Below are 13,103 nucleotides of genomic sequence, written 5' to 3'. Positions count from 1 at the left end.
ATTCATAACCCTTATCAGCACAATATTTCATTAAAATGAATGCAAGGCACTGATCCTTGACATTTGGTGGAAATGAAGACCTGTCACAGTATAAGCTCAGCAAATAGCACAATTTAAAATGTCACATCCCCATGTTGGCATCCAAAGGCCTTACTTTGATTTATTTAAAACAAAAACAATTACATTAAAAAAAAAAGAAAAAAAAAAAGAAAATGGCTAATGTTTCTGGAAAGACGCTGTGCCCAAGTGAATAGAATTTTATCAACCTCAGTGTCTTCTCTCTACCTTTCTAAGGAAAGAGGGGGGCCTGACTCTGATTCACATCCAGGCTTCCTATAATTCCACACCCATACGGGCCATCTCAAACCTGCACTCTCCCAGGCAGTCATTTTTCATAATTCTTCAAGGATAAGAGTGTCCCTCCCCCCAGCCTACGGAGGAGCCTGCCAACCCCTTTTATATCCTTTCCTCTTTAAATTGTGAGGGTGCCAAGCTTTTCCATGCATGCTTCCATCGACACAAAGCCTGGGTAATTTTCGATGCAGAACCTCACTTAATTTATGTTTTCTGACTAAATGGGACTATGGGAAATACTTTGAGAGCAATGAAATGTTTTATTAGCTTTAAAAAGTATGTAATCAAATTTAACACTGCACTTATTTAAATAATAATCCCAGCTTTTTGACAATATTTCTATTACACAGTTGACTGCACCCATTGGCTACAATAAATTTACCTACAAATCATTCATGTATTAAAATGGCCTCTGGCATAAAACTCATACTGATCTCTCCCTCTCTGAAGAAAGAAAATGTAACCCACTTTTGCCAGAGCAGTGAAAGGGGAGAAGAAAAAAAAAAATCCTCTATTTTTTTCTGACAAGTTATTTCATAGTTCTGAGCCTTCACTGTTACTTTTCTTTAAAATTCTCTGCCACTCACATTCTTGACTATGATACTATTATATGATCCAGACAACAGAGTTTACAAACCAAGAATGACCCTGTCTGCTTCTTAGCTTAACGAATTTAACACCGACAATTAAAAGTTTCCCTTGCATTACACAAAGCAAATATGCACATGGTAGTCAAGGGCAACCGATGTTTTCTCCTGGAGTTACCTTGCACAGCAAGTTTTAATAAGAGTCTACTTGACTCCAATGATAAAAGTATATTTCGTTATGCTGTGAAAGATAAACCAGAGATTTCCTATCCTTTGAGATGTATATCGTCTCTTTCATCCTGTCTCTTGGAAAAATGTCAGACACAGTAAACACTGCATTAATTACCATTACTGTGTTCCTGTCTAATACAAACTGGAGGGGTCAAAAAGGACTTGGAGAGTCTGACTTTTTCCATTCAAGGCAAAAGTGGTATTTGATTGGAAATTCGAACTCAAAATGAGACCAAATGATATTTTACAGTCAGCTAATGCAGTCAGTGCGTTCTGAAGGAACACTACTTCAGTTCTTGGCTTGCTTACGGGAAGTAAGACTTAAGAGAAGGTAGGGTTCCTTGCATATGCTCCCTTAATGCCCTTTCCTTTTCCTATATAGCATTTATCAAAATGATAATAATCAATTATTTGTGAGTTAGATTATAATAAGTAATCAAGGAATCAGTCAAAGCCTTTGGTTATTTAATGCCTGTCTCCCCATCAGAATATAAGTTCCACGATGACCAAGGTCATGCCATGTGGTTAAAACTATGTGGCGGGGTGGCTGGGATGGAAGAAAGAGGATGGGGAGAAGGAAAAAGAGGAAAAGGAGGGAGCAGGGAAACAATAAAAGACATTGAATTGAATGCAGATCCTCCAAGGCTAACCCGAACTCTGCTTCGTCCCCTGGAAACGCAGAGGCTAAGCTGACCTTCCCACCAACGTCCTATGCTTATTGTTTAAATGCCATTTCCACTTCCTTGCTGCTCCTTTATGCCTCAGCCTACTAGGATCTCCCTTTGCTGTCCCCTCCCCACCCCCACCTGCCAAGATGCCACTGGAACACCTTTCTCTACTGTTGCCAGTGGCCTCCTAATTACCAAGCCCTATAGAAAACTCTCTCTTGCATCTTCCCGGTTGTATTAGCCACTGCACCCTCTTCCTTTACACTCTTCATTCCCTCAGCTTCCAGACTCCACACGCCTGGGTTTGCTCCTTTTCATAGGATTCTCATAGGAGTGTTGTCTCCCCCAGTAAGTTTCAGCAGCCACCTGGATGCTGTTGATCTCCAGGTCTGTGGTCCAGCCTTGGCCTCGCCCCTCAGTGGCAGATGCACGTATCCAACTGCATGTCAGTCAGCTCCACCTGGGTATCCCTCAGGCTGTTGGACTCTCCTGGTCCATCATGGCAGCGCTTCCCTCAGCACGGCTCTTTCTGCTCTTCTCTCTCTGTCGGTGGCACTACCACCTGCCCACACTCCCAAGTTCGATATGACAGCGTCATCCTTAGACTTCTTTCTTTCATCCCCAACTTCTTGATCCAAGTAATCACTAATTTTTCTTCCAGAAATTACTCAGCTTCAACTTGGCTTCCCCACCCTACCATCCGTGAAGACTTAATGTAATAGATTTCCACAATGGTGCTAACTGCTCTTCCTGCCTCAAAGGTCAGCCCCATTGAAGTCATCTTCCAGATCAAAGTCAAAGATACCTCTGGCTCTGTTGCCCCCTGTGTAAAATCCACTAAAGACCTCTTTCATGTGTAAGATAAAAATCCACGGGCCTGTCCATCAGGTGTCCCTGGGGTCTGGCTCCTACCTGGGCACCCAGTCTTACCTCCTTCCCCTCGTTGCCTCTCAGGGAACATGGCAGCAACAACAACCCCCCTGCAGTTTTCTCTCCTCCCAAGACCCTCACTCACACAGCACTAGCGGCCTAGAGCCCCGCTCCTTCCCATCTCCCCCTAGCTAATTCTCATCCATGCTGTAAGCTCAGCCTCAGGTTCATCACCTACAAAAAGGTTCTCCTGGTTCTCCCATTGTTTCTTCCTTTGCATACCATGTTTCCATAAAACCCCAAGATTTCTCCCACGACTACCTTCACTGTTATGCATGAAAACGCTACACCTGACTTCCCATCTCTCAGCCCAGCTGGCTGTCTTTCCTTCCCTTGCCTCATTCTAGATAAGGTAGTACCTCTCCCATCAGAACGGGCTTTGTGGGGAAGGAGCCATTTTACTGATCTTTGACTTCTACGTCCTTAGCATACTGTCTGGCACATGGCAGGGGCTGCGGTGAAGGTTTGTGTTTATTCAAGACAGTCTTCCCTTTACCCAATATTATTTAATTCATCTTTAAAGTCTGAACTATAGTAAGTATCAAAAGTGAGCCAAAAAGGAGAAGCTGACTTGCTATGGCAGGTGCATAGCCAGTTCTTCTCAAGCTATATCTGAGAAAGTCTTCCTGACGTTCAGAAACTATCTGGTTAAAATCCTTCCCGGGAGAACAATCTGAGAAAATGACATCAGAATTTTTTGTTGTTTGGTTGGTGACATATGGATATAACTTAATATAGATGTAAGAAGAGAAAGTCTGAGCAAATCTCAAAATACACTCGGTGGATGAATCTCTCAGAAAACCAAAAGCTTCTAATATGACAATGTCCAACATTTGCTTTTGGCCACAAATCAATATCCTGATGAAATCTCTAATTTTTATTTCATCTGAAATAGAACCAGTCTTCCTGTCCATTCTAATGTGCCGTTCCGTGGAGTAATAGAGAACAGATCGGACACGAGGCGTTCCAGCACTTGGGGCTGCCAGAGGCCTTCATCCTGAAGCATGGTCTCCCGGAGACCAGCAGTCTCGTGGTCCAACAGCTGGGAAGGAGGTGCTTCCCTTCCAAGTGCAGGGGCTTTGGGCTAATGAAGTGAACCCAATTATAAAATGGCTTGTTACCTTCACAGAGGCCATGGTGTCTGGAAATTATTGCTGGGGTGTCTGGAATTCTTAATAAAAATTACAGGAAGTCTGATTGCTTATGGGAAAAATCTATGAAGCTAAGGGAAAAGAAAGAATTCTATCTTCTGGGAAAACCCCAAGAGCCAAGAGCTGACTCATCTTTACAAGGTGTTAATCAGGAGGGAAAGGTGTGATCCCCACTCTCCTCCCTGCAGCGCGCCTCTCCTGGATGAGAGGGGCCTGTCCCGCCACGGCTGTCCCTGGCTGACAGGCACACCTTTTCCCAAGGCGTGTTATGGGAACCAGAGGCGGACTGACTGGGGTTTACGCATGTTCTATCTCTGTCTCCGGTTCCCGGCCTGACCCTTGGGAAAGATTAAAACAGAAGTGCCTGTATTTCAGGCATTGCTGCTTAAATTTCTGTAGTTGCTCTTCCTCTATTCTCTTGTTACACAGTGTTTCACTCATCATTCCCTAGATGAGTTACATTGAGAAAGTTATTTCAAGTTTCCTCAACTAAAAACGGGCCAAGCTGCACCTACTTCATGGGAGCACAATAAGGATTCCAAGGGAATCATGCACACAAAGCACTTTTACCATACCAGACACATAGTAAAAAGTTCAATACATGTTTTCTTGTTTTATTTTATTTGAACTCTTACTGTTATTGTTAATATTCTAACTATTATTTCAACTATGATGATGATTACTATTGTCATTTATTGTTCCTAATGGTTTTAGGGTAATAAATAGCAGCTAAAATCATGGCTTGCTAGCTGTGAGACTTGGTGAGATAGTTAAACTCTCTGTTTCTCAGTTTCTGTAGCTATAAAATGGGTGTAATGGCAGCGTCTACCTGTTATCACGTACAACACGGCCATAAAGAGCTGAGCTTCTGGTAGAGGAAGCTTTGAGAAATAGATCCACAGGGTAATTGGTATCAGTGCCATATTATGTTCATACTTTCTTGTTCTATTGGGCATATATCAAGTAGTGACATTGTACGTAGGTTTCCACATCTTCTCATGTGAAATAAGAGGCTTAAGAATTGCTTGGACTCATTCTGTAAGTGTAGGATACCCTTCCTCAGACAGTGAGCCTGCAGTTCTGGGCATGTAGGTCTGGGGACTTCAATGAAATGAAGTGCACCTCCTTCAGGGAGCTCACCTCTCTCCCTCAGCCCCTCTGCCTTCAGTCTCAGGGCAGTGATAGCATTTCCAGCACTTGATGATGTGGGTTTGGATCAACCAGATGTCCCATCGGGCCTCTGGAAACATAACCCCAACTGTGAAAGCCTTTGAGGTGGAAGAGGCTGGATGTCAGGGCCCTGGGTGGCAGTAGGAAGAAGGCCTTTCTCACCTCAAGAAACCAGAACAGGAGAGTTTTTGCTGGAGGCCACCTTTTATGAGCCTGGACACCTGATTTTAAGTTAGAGTTCATTTTTTTCTTTTCTTTCTTATGAAGGTGATTTTTGGACCAGACAGGAAGCACTGGGTGAAGTCAAATCCTCTGGGGACTCTGAGAAGCCTGGGCTGCCAGGTGGGGGTGCAGCACAGGCGTAGGGATGCTGGTGATGACACTGATGCCCAGACCGGAGGGGAGCCCCAGACGGCAGGGGTACCCACCACCTCAGGATGAACAACCCCCATGGTCCTCACTCTGCAGCCCTCCATCATCTTCTCCTGGACTGTTTTGATTTCTCAGGAAAAATAGAGTACAGAGCAAGATAATTTTAGGTGGCATATGGGTCTGGTATTAAACTTACTCTTAGTTACTGAGAGTCAGCCCTTTTAAAATGTCTTCTACCCTTCCAATTCTATCAAAAAGAAAGTTTCCATTTAATATACAGCTTTAACAGTCGCCTTTAATACTACCTTAAAGAGAACAGACTCAAATTCAGAAACAGATTACAAAGCAATCATTTAATGCTATTAGTTTTATGATTTTTTTTTTTTTTTACAATTATATCTATTATAATGGCAAATCACACTGGTTTTTCTTTTTAAATGGTGCTATGGTGTTTCCTATTAAAATCTATTGAAGTGAAGAAAGTTTTGAGCTGATTTACAAATGAAGTATTAAGTAAATAATGATACAGATGGTATATGAACACGGCAACAAATCACGAAGTGGTGTGTGAGTGGCTTACGTCAGTTCCAAGCACGTGGGTCTAGGACTCATATGGTCCTGGCTCAAAGTCCACTCACTACTTCCTACTCATGTGGCCCTGAGCTCTGTGAACACACTCCCTATGGACTTGCGTTTCCTTATGTGTAGAATGAGTACAACAGCACTGCACTGCTCTGACAAAGCTTTGCTAACATGAAGTGGGAAATGCATTCTGCACGGCGTCAAGTACCCGGCCAATGTTATCTGCTAATCCTGTACCACGAGGCGCCCTGTCTCGTGCTGCAAAATGGTGGTTTTTTTAAACAGCCATTTCTGCACCTCTCATTTTGCATCCAACCCCCTGTGGGGTGACCTGATCGCTTTGGCTGCAGCCATCCGTTCAGCTGACTTGCTTGGACAAGAGTTTGCTGTGATGCCTGGTGACTGGTTAATCCACTCCCTTGTTCTTAGTCCAACCCTCTGTCAAAAGGTACGCCTAGCCCTGTCATCCAACTTAAGAATCCTGCCTAATGCACATGACCTTGTATCATAAGCCTTTCCCCAGGCATTTTTAAAAGTCTTGGAAAACCCCATTTTTATTTTTTAATTAGTTTCAGGTGTACAAAGCAACATAATAGTTATATCCCCCCATAAGTGGTAGTCCCCCCATCTGAAAAACCCCATTTTTAAAGACGGCAGAGAATCCCAGCATGCACTCGCCTAGTCATTCAGTTAACCCATCATTCTTTGGGGCATTCTAGGTAGCACAGGCCGAGTGGCTATGAAGCCCACAGGTACCTGAACCCGGGATGGGAAAGGTTCAGCATCCCACGCGGACGAGGGCTGTGGGTACCAGGAGGCTGGAGGTCACGTTGAATGCCCTGTAAGCTGTTCTAAACTCCCAAAGCAGTGGCCTACCAAGGCCTGCTCTATCTTCTTTGTTCCAAAATTTCCTACTTCACCCCTTCAATCAGGTTCAAAGTTAAAAAGACAAACCAAAAAAACAAAACAAAACAAAAACAAACAAAAAAACACCTTATAATTCTCTTAGTTCTATGGATTTTAATTTAGCATTAAGAAAGAAATATTAATTTATACCTCATCACCTTTCAAGATAGAGGGAATACTCATTCAATAGAGTCAGAGGCCATTTTTCTTTGTGCCTCATTGGGTTTCTGCTAAGAGGTAACAGATGTTAGAGGGTCCACAGACTGGGGTGAGTCAGGAGACCATCAGAGAAGTTAGACCCGCGTAGACCTGTATAGACCTACTTAGATCTTCACAGACTGTTACTGTTTTTTTTGTTTGTTTGTTTTTGTTTTTGTTTTAAGCATGCCAGAAAGAGAGTAGAAGGGTAGAACGGCCTCTTTACTTTGTGTTTTTATCATTACTATGGCAGGTTGTAATGTCCAAGATAATTTATCTTGGACATTTGGCGCTTGACTATTAAATAAATGATGCAGTACCTTGTATTTGGGGATGGTCTTCAGAAGCTCTTTCACTGGGACATCTGTGCCAACCACGCCCAGAAGAATGCCCTTTGATCTCTGTTGAAAACAAACATTAAACAAAACAATAGTAAGTTAATTGGGTAGAAAAAGTAGAACCTTGTGAGAAGCCACATCCCACAGATCACTGTCTGATGCCTTCTCCAAACGAACAGAGGTTGAGGATTAACCCAAATCTCCTAGAGGAAGCTTCTTCTATTCCCACCCCCCAAAAAATGTATTACTAGACAAGAATGGCAGCTTCTCAGGCCAAACATTAACAACTACAATCTAAACACACCCATACCAAGAAGCTAGTTTTCTTCTGTCTGCTGAAAATAAAGAATGGACGTGCAGAAGCACTAAAGTTTCAGCAGCTAAGGACTGCGATCATTAATCAGTTTCTCTTATGGAAGCTTTCTACAGGAAAGACTTATAGTGTGTTAACTGCTTTCTCAATTTACACTGCCATCTGGTGCCCAGGAGAGAGAGACTAAATAGTCAGAGAAAGAAGAAAATAATCCTAACAGTTTTAGCAGTCAGTTGAAACCAAGAACTAAGGTGAAGGAATAGGCCTCTAGGGTCCCAGTTTCCAAGGTCAACGTGATGTGCTGAAACTGTCCGATACCAGAAATGCCTTCCCGAAGACGCTATGTGCTACTATTTGCTATTATTCATTGTTTTACCCACATTCAAGTCCACCCAGAACCTCACACTGTGACTGTGTCTGGAAAAAGCGTTATTGCAGGTGTAATTAGTTAAGGATCTCGAGCTCTGAAATCATCCTGGATTTAGGATGGGCCCTATATCCAACGACTGGTGTCCTTATAAGAAGAGGAGAGGATAGAGACACGTGAGAGAAAAAGGTCATGTGAAGACTGAGGCAAAGATTGGAGTTGTGCTGCCAGAAGCCAAGGGAAGTCTGGGGCCATGGAAGAGGCAGAGAAGGATTCTTCCCTAGAGCCTTCAGAGGAAGCATGGCCCTGCCGACACCTTGATTTTGGACTTCTAGCCTCCAGAATTGTAAGAACAAACGTCTATTGTTTTAAGCCACCCTGTTTGTGGCACTTTGTTGCCACAGCCCTAGGAAGCTAACACAACGCTGTTAACTATAAATCATAGAACAGCTGTCCACCATAATCCAGGATTCTTCCTGTGGTTTACCTTCCTCTGGTTATTGAACACTTCAATTTTGGAAAAGTGATGCACATTGTAAAACGATGCCTGCTTACGTTCCTCTCATCTGTGCTTGAGTTCATGATTCTAACAGAAGGATTAGACATGAGGAGAAATTATATACCTTCTATCCTTAAAATAAATGAATAAAGGTCACCAGAACTTGAGTCAGAAGGGGTCTCAGAAAACAACCCTCCTAAAGCATCGAGCAGGAAGCACAGCCACTGTACTCACGGTTTCGTTCTGCTTACTAAACACGGGCATGGCGACAGTGGTCATCAGGACCAGGCCCTGATCATCGGCCAGCTGGATGGAGAGAGAAAAGCCAGTTACCTGAGAATGATCTAAAAACCACAGGGTGGGAGGCCATCCTCCCTGTCTTATCCTTTCCTCACCGGGGGTTATTGGGAATGGACCAGTGCCCACTAGAGCCTTTGGCTCGAGAAAGTATAATGTCCCTTCACCCTGACCTGAAGGTGAGGATCCCAGCCCCTGGTTGGGGAAACAAAGTCAGTCGCCATCAGTCACTCCAGCTGATATGGTTACTACATTCAGCCGTATTGGTTCAAATAAAGCCTTGTTGGAGCTTCGTTAATTCATTTTATTTTATTAACATAGATTAATTTTATATTTTTACTCTGCAGACATTTATGTTCAATGTGTGCAATGTTAATGCTTCTCCTTAATCTGAAAATTAAGGATCAGAAAGCATGAGTGTAAGGGGTCTTATGAGTTGTCCCTGCTGAGAACAATGGAATCTGGAAACATTTATTCTCCTCAATGTAGTTGAGTCAAGACTTTTTTGGACCTCTACGGATCTTTGCATGCCAGTCCCAGATGAAAAACAAACAACACAGAAATACAAAAATAACTTGATCATCCAATCCCTAAAATCACTGCTAAGAAACTAAACATTTCTCATGGAAGAACAACCCTTGATATATTGCACACAAAACACTTCTGTAACCCTTTGAGTCGCATACAAATGCATCGAGACCCACCATCTTATCTGCTTTTCACACAGTGTTGGGAGACAGACAAGGACCCCTACTCCACCTCAATAACAAATGAGGAAACAGACTTCTAGACCACAGCAGGCTTTGGTCCAAGACAAACCTGGTTCTAATTCTCAGCTTTGAATCTTTGTTATCTGTGTGAGCTAAGCCTCCATGTTCTCAGATAATATAATCCCAGTAATTCCCCAGCATTGTTGCCATGATGATAGAATGTGAAACTGTCCAGCATGGTACCTGGCATAAGAAGGTGCTCAAAGGATGCTAGTTTCCTTCCCCTGCCTTTAAGGTCACATGGCTAGTCAATAGCAGAGTCCAAAGTGAAATCAAGGCACTGCTGTGAGGAACCCACACTGGCCTGGCATGTCTGGGGGGAGAGGGATCCTTTCTGTTTACATAGCCCACTGAAGCCTCATGGGAAGCAATTTGTGAAGGAGAATCCACTGTCTTCAGTCTAGAGAGTTTTCTGATGTTTAGGTACTTCTCCATAGCTTTAATTCCACAACAAAATCAGGCGCTGCTCCCTCAGTCTTTTTGGACAGAGGCATTATAAAGAGAAGATCCTAAAATCTAGAACCCCCCCATGGACTGAAGTCCCCCTGGATGGGCTGGCCTCTTGAGGAAAGGTTATTAAACTCAGTCCATCATCCACCATTCTTGCTCTTCCCGTAGATTCTTCGAGCTACTGGCCCTCACTACTCATAGTGTAGTACGTAGAATAGCAGCACTTGAGTGCATTAGAAATGTATAATCCCAAGCCCCACTCGAGGCCCTCTGAGTCAAATCTTTATTTTAATAATTAGTATATTAAAACTTGAGAAGCACCATTGTAGCATAATCCTTGCCACCCTCAATCATCAGAATACCTAAGGAGAAGCTTGTAGTAGTTGGGGAAACGTGTAACAGGAATAGAGGGGTCGTGTTTTTATGAGTTTTACATCCACATCAAGATGGGCCTACATTCCCCCATGAGAAATATGCGAGATGAGGCAAAAACCTCATGGTCCCTCAAGAACTGAGGATTCATGGTGTGATGGTTAATTTTCTGTGTCGACTTGGCCTGGCCATGGTGCCGAACTGTTTGGTCAAACACCAGTCTGAATGTTAATGGAGATTTTCTCATGAATTTCTAGATATGATTAACATTTAAATCAGTAGACACTGATAAAGCAGGTTACCCTTCTGTCCCCTCCACAATGTAGGTGTGTCTTACTCAGTCAGTCCAAGGTCTTAAGAGAAAACACCGATGCCCTAAGGAAGAAGGAATTCTGCTTCCAGACTGCCTCCAGACTCAAGACTGCAACCTCAACTTTTCCTGGATTTCCAGCCTGCCCTACAGATTTCAGACATGTCAGCCCCCATGATTCTGTGAGGTAATTCCTTAAAATCTCTCTCTCTCTCTCTCTCTCTCTCTCTCTCTCTCTCTCTCTCTCTCTCTCTCTGTCTCTCTTTCTCTCTCAATAAATATGCAAAGAAAATGATATAGAAAAAATATATACATATATGTCTCCTATCATTCTATTTCTCTGGAGAACCTTTACTAATACATGTGGCAATTATGTAATTTATTATTTGGGGCAGCCTAATTTGGATGGCAGATTAAAAAAACAAAACTTTATCATAATATTAATAATTAAATAAAATTAACTATGAGATGATGCTGATAGTTATTATTGCCAACCAGTGTGTGAAAACATGGTTCCAACATCTTGCTAAAATACATGAAGTATAATATGGCTGCCACTGAGGGCATGCAAGGCCATTTTCAAAGGCACAACAAACCCACAGTAAACATTTCTCTCAGAATCAAACGTGTCCCCACATTCTGACTCGTTATGTAATCTTACCGCTATAAAGAAAACTGATTTGAGCTGATCCATAACCCTGGGCAACTTCCGCTTTGCAACTCAAATCGAAATTTCAAGCAATGCCAACAAGTATCATGAATGAAATCAAAACATATGATTGACAATAAGAAATGTAGCTTTTTTCTTATAACCAGTAAAAATAAATTATAAATCATTGGTCATTAATCTGGCACAAACATAAGATCATGAGAAGCTAACTTCCAAATATTAAGCCATAATATAGTGACAACTCCATTCTGGGGTTAATTCCAAATGTAATTACTGCATCATGACCTAAAAAAAAAAAAATTCCCATAATATTACATTTGTACTGAAACCATTCATTTGTAACCAGCCCCAGGTAAACAGAGGAAATGCAGTGAGCTCAGTCTAACTACTATGCTATGAGCTCACCTGCTCTCCTACGGGCAGTTCTGGGCCAGATTGGGACTGGCTTGGCCGGAACCCTAATCTGTACCTGCCTGACGTATAAGCTTACCAGTATGGCCACGAGGGCTGGCAGGGACCTGGAAATAGCACTTGCACAACATAAAGATGCCCTTCTGTACCCACCAGCTCCATCTTTCCCAGTCTCCACAGGTCTGGGTTCTGTGAACCTTAAACACTTCATGGAGAACGAACATCAATTTGAAAGTTAATTTGCACTGTAAGTACTTTATGATCGAAAGGCATTTTGTACTCCTGCCATAGGAAAGAGCAGCCAGTGGCAAAAGTTTTTTTTTTTTTTTTCAGACCACCAAGCAGAAGTTATGCAGTCAACCACAGCCAGACACACTCTGTCCCCAAACACTAGGGGGTCCCTGCTTTTCTGTGGCCCCTTAACCTGTAGCAGCTGCTGAGGCAAGAGCTGCTTATGATTCATACATGTTGCTTCCAAGAAAAACGCAGACGTAGAGTCAACAGTCATTTTCTAAAGGGTAGAAATGGGAGCGGGGGGGATCACCATGGTCCATCTGGGCAAAATCCCATTAACGTAAGTCCAAGTAGGAATCCTAAAATGAACTGCCATTCAATTACACTTGCCCAGGCTTTGAACAGGCCTCCAAAATGCGTGGTTGTGGTGCTCTGCTGTATAATACGTGTATATTATGCCATTTCCTTCATTTCCTATGCTACATAATGGGGACCATTCTGGTATCAAAGGAAATGATGAATAATAATACCGAACACCTGGTTTATAAAACACAAACTTGCTCAACAGATTGACTGCTTCCTGTTAGCTTCCCAAGTTAATCATACATGTGCTCTCATATGAATATGCATTTAGATTCATGTGTGAGGTACACACCATGATGCCAAGCCTCTCATTCTAATGCTCGATGAGTTGCCCACTGATGACACTAGTTGGCAATGCAGACGGCTTTCAGGTGTGGCCCCAGATAGGGTAACAGCACATTTGTGGGGTTTGCTGCTGGCCTCGTCATTATTATTCATTGATTCCTTTGATAAACATTCTTTGAGCATCAGCTGTGTGCCAAGTTCCATGCCACGTTCTGGAAGACAACTAGCAATCAGACACAGGTCTTACCCCAAAGAACCCCAAGTCCTTTAGGGAA

At 42.8% G+C, this 13,103-nt stretch overlaps 1 protein-coding gene across 3 annotated transcripts in view; it reads right to left on the bottom strand.

Moving 5' to 3' along the window:
* CACNA2D3 (calcium voltage-gated channel auxiliary subunit alpha2delta 3) overlaps window positions 1-13,103 on the bottom strand; it is an 837,281-nt gene that overhangs the window by 207,277 nt on the left and 616,901 nt on the right. For all 3 annotated transcript variants that reach the window (XR_002136724.3, XM_088798500.1, XM_088798501.1), the window contains 2 exons: window positions 8,901-8,972; window positions 7,470-7,550 (listed from right to left, as the gene is read on the bottom strand). Coding sequence is in view for 2 of the 3 variants with exons in the window: in XM_088798500.1 (XP_088654626.1) it covers window positions 7,470-7,550; window positions 8,901-8,972 (153 nt within the window). In the remaining variant the exon portion in view is untranslated. The remainder of the gene's footprint in view (window positions 1-7,469; window positions 7,551-8,900; window positions 8,973-13,103) is intronic.

Source organism: Rhinolophus sinicus, chromosome 5 (assembly GCF_057876585.1).
Source record: "Rhinolophus sinicus isolate RSI-liver-muscle chromosome 5, RSI-T2T, whole genome shotgun sequence".
Classification (NCBI taxonomy): domain Eukaryota; kingdom Metazoa; phylum Chordata; class Mammalia; order Chiroptera; family Rhinolophidae; genus Rhinolophus; species Rhinolophus sinicus.
This window is presented reverse-complemented; position numbering and strand designations above follow the sequence as displayed.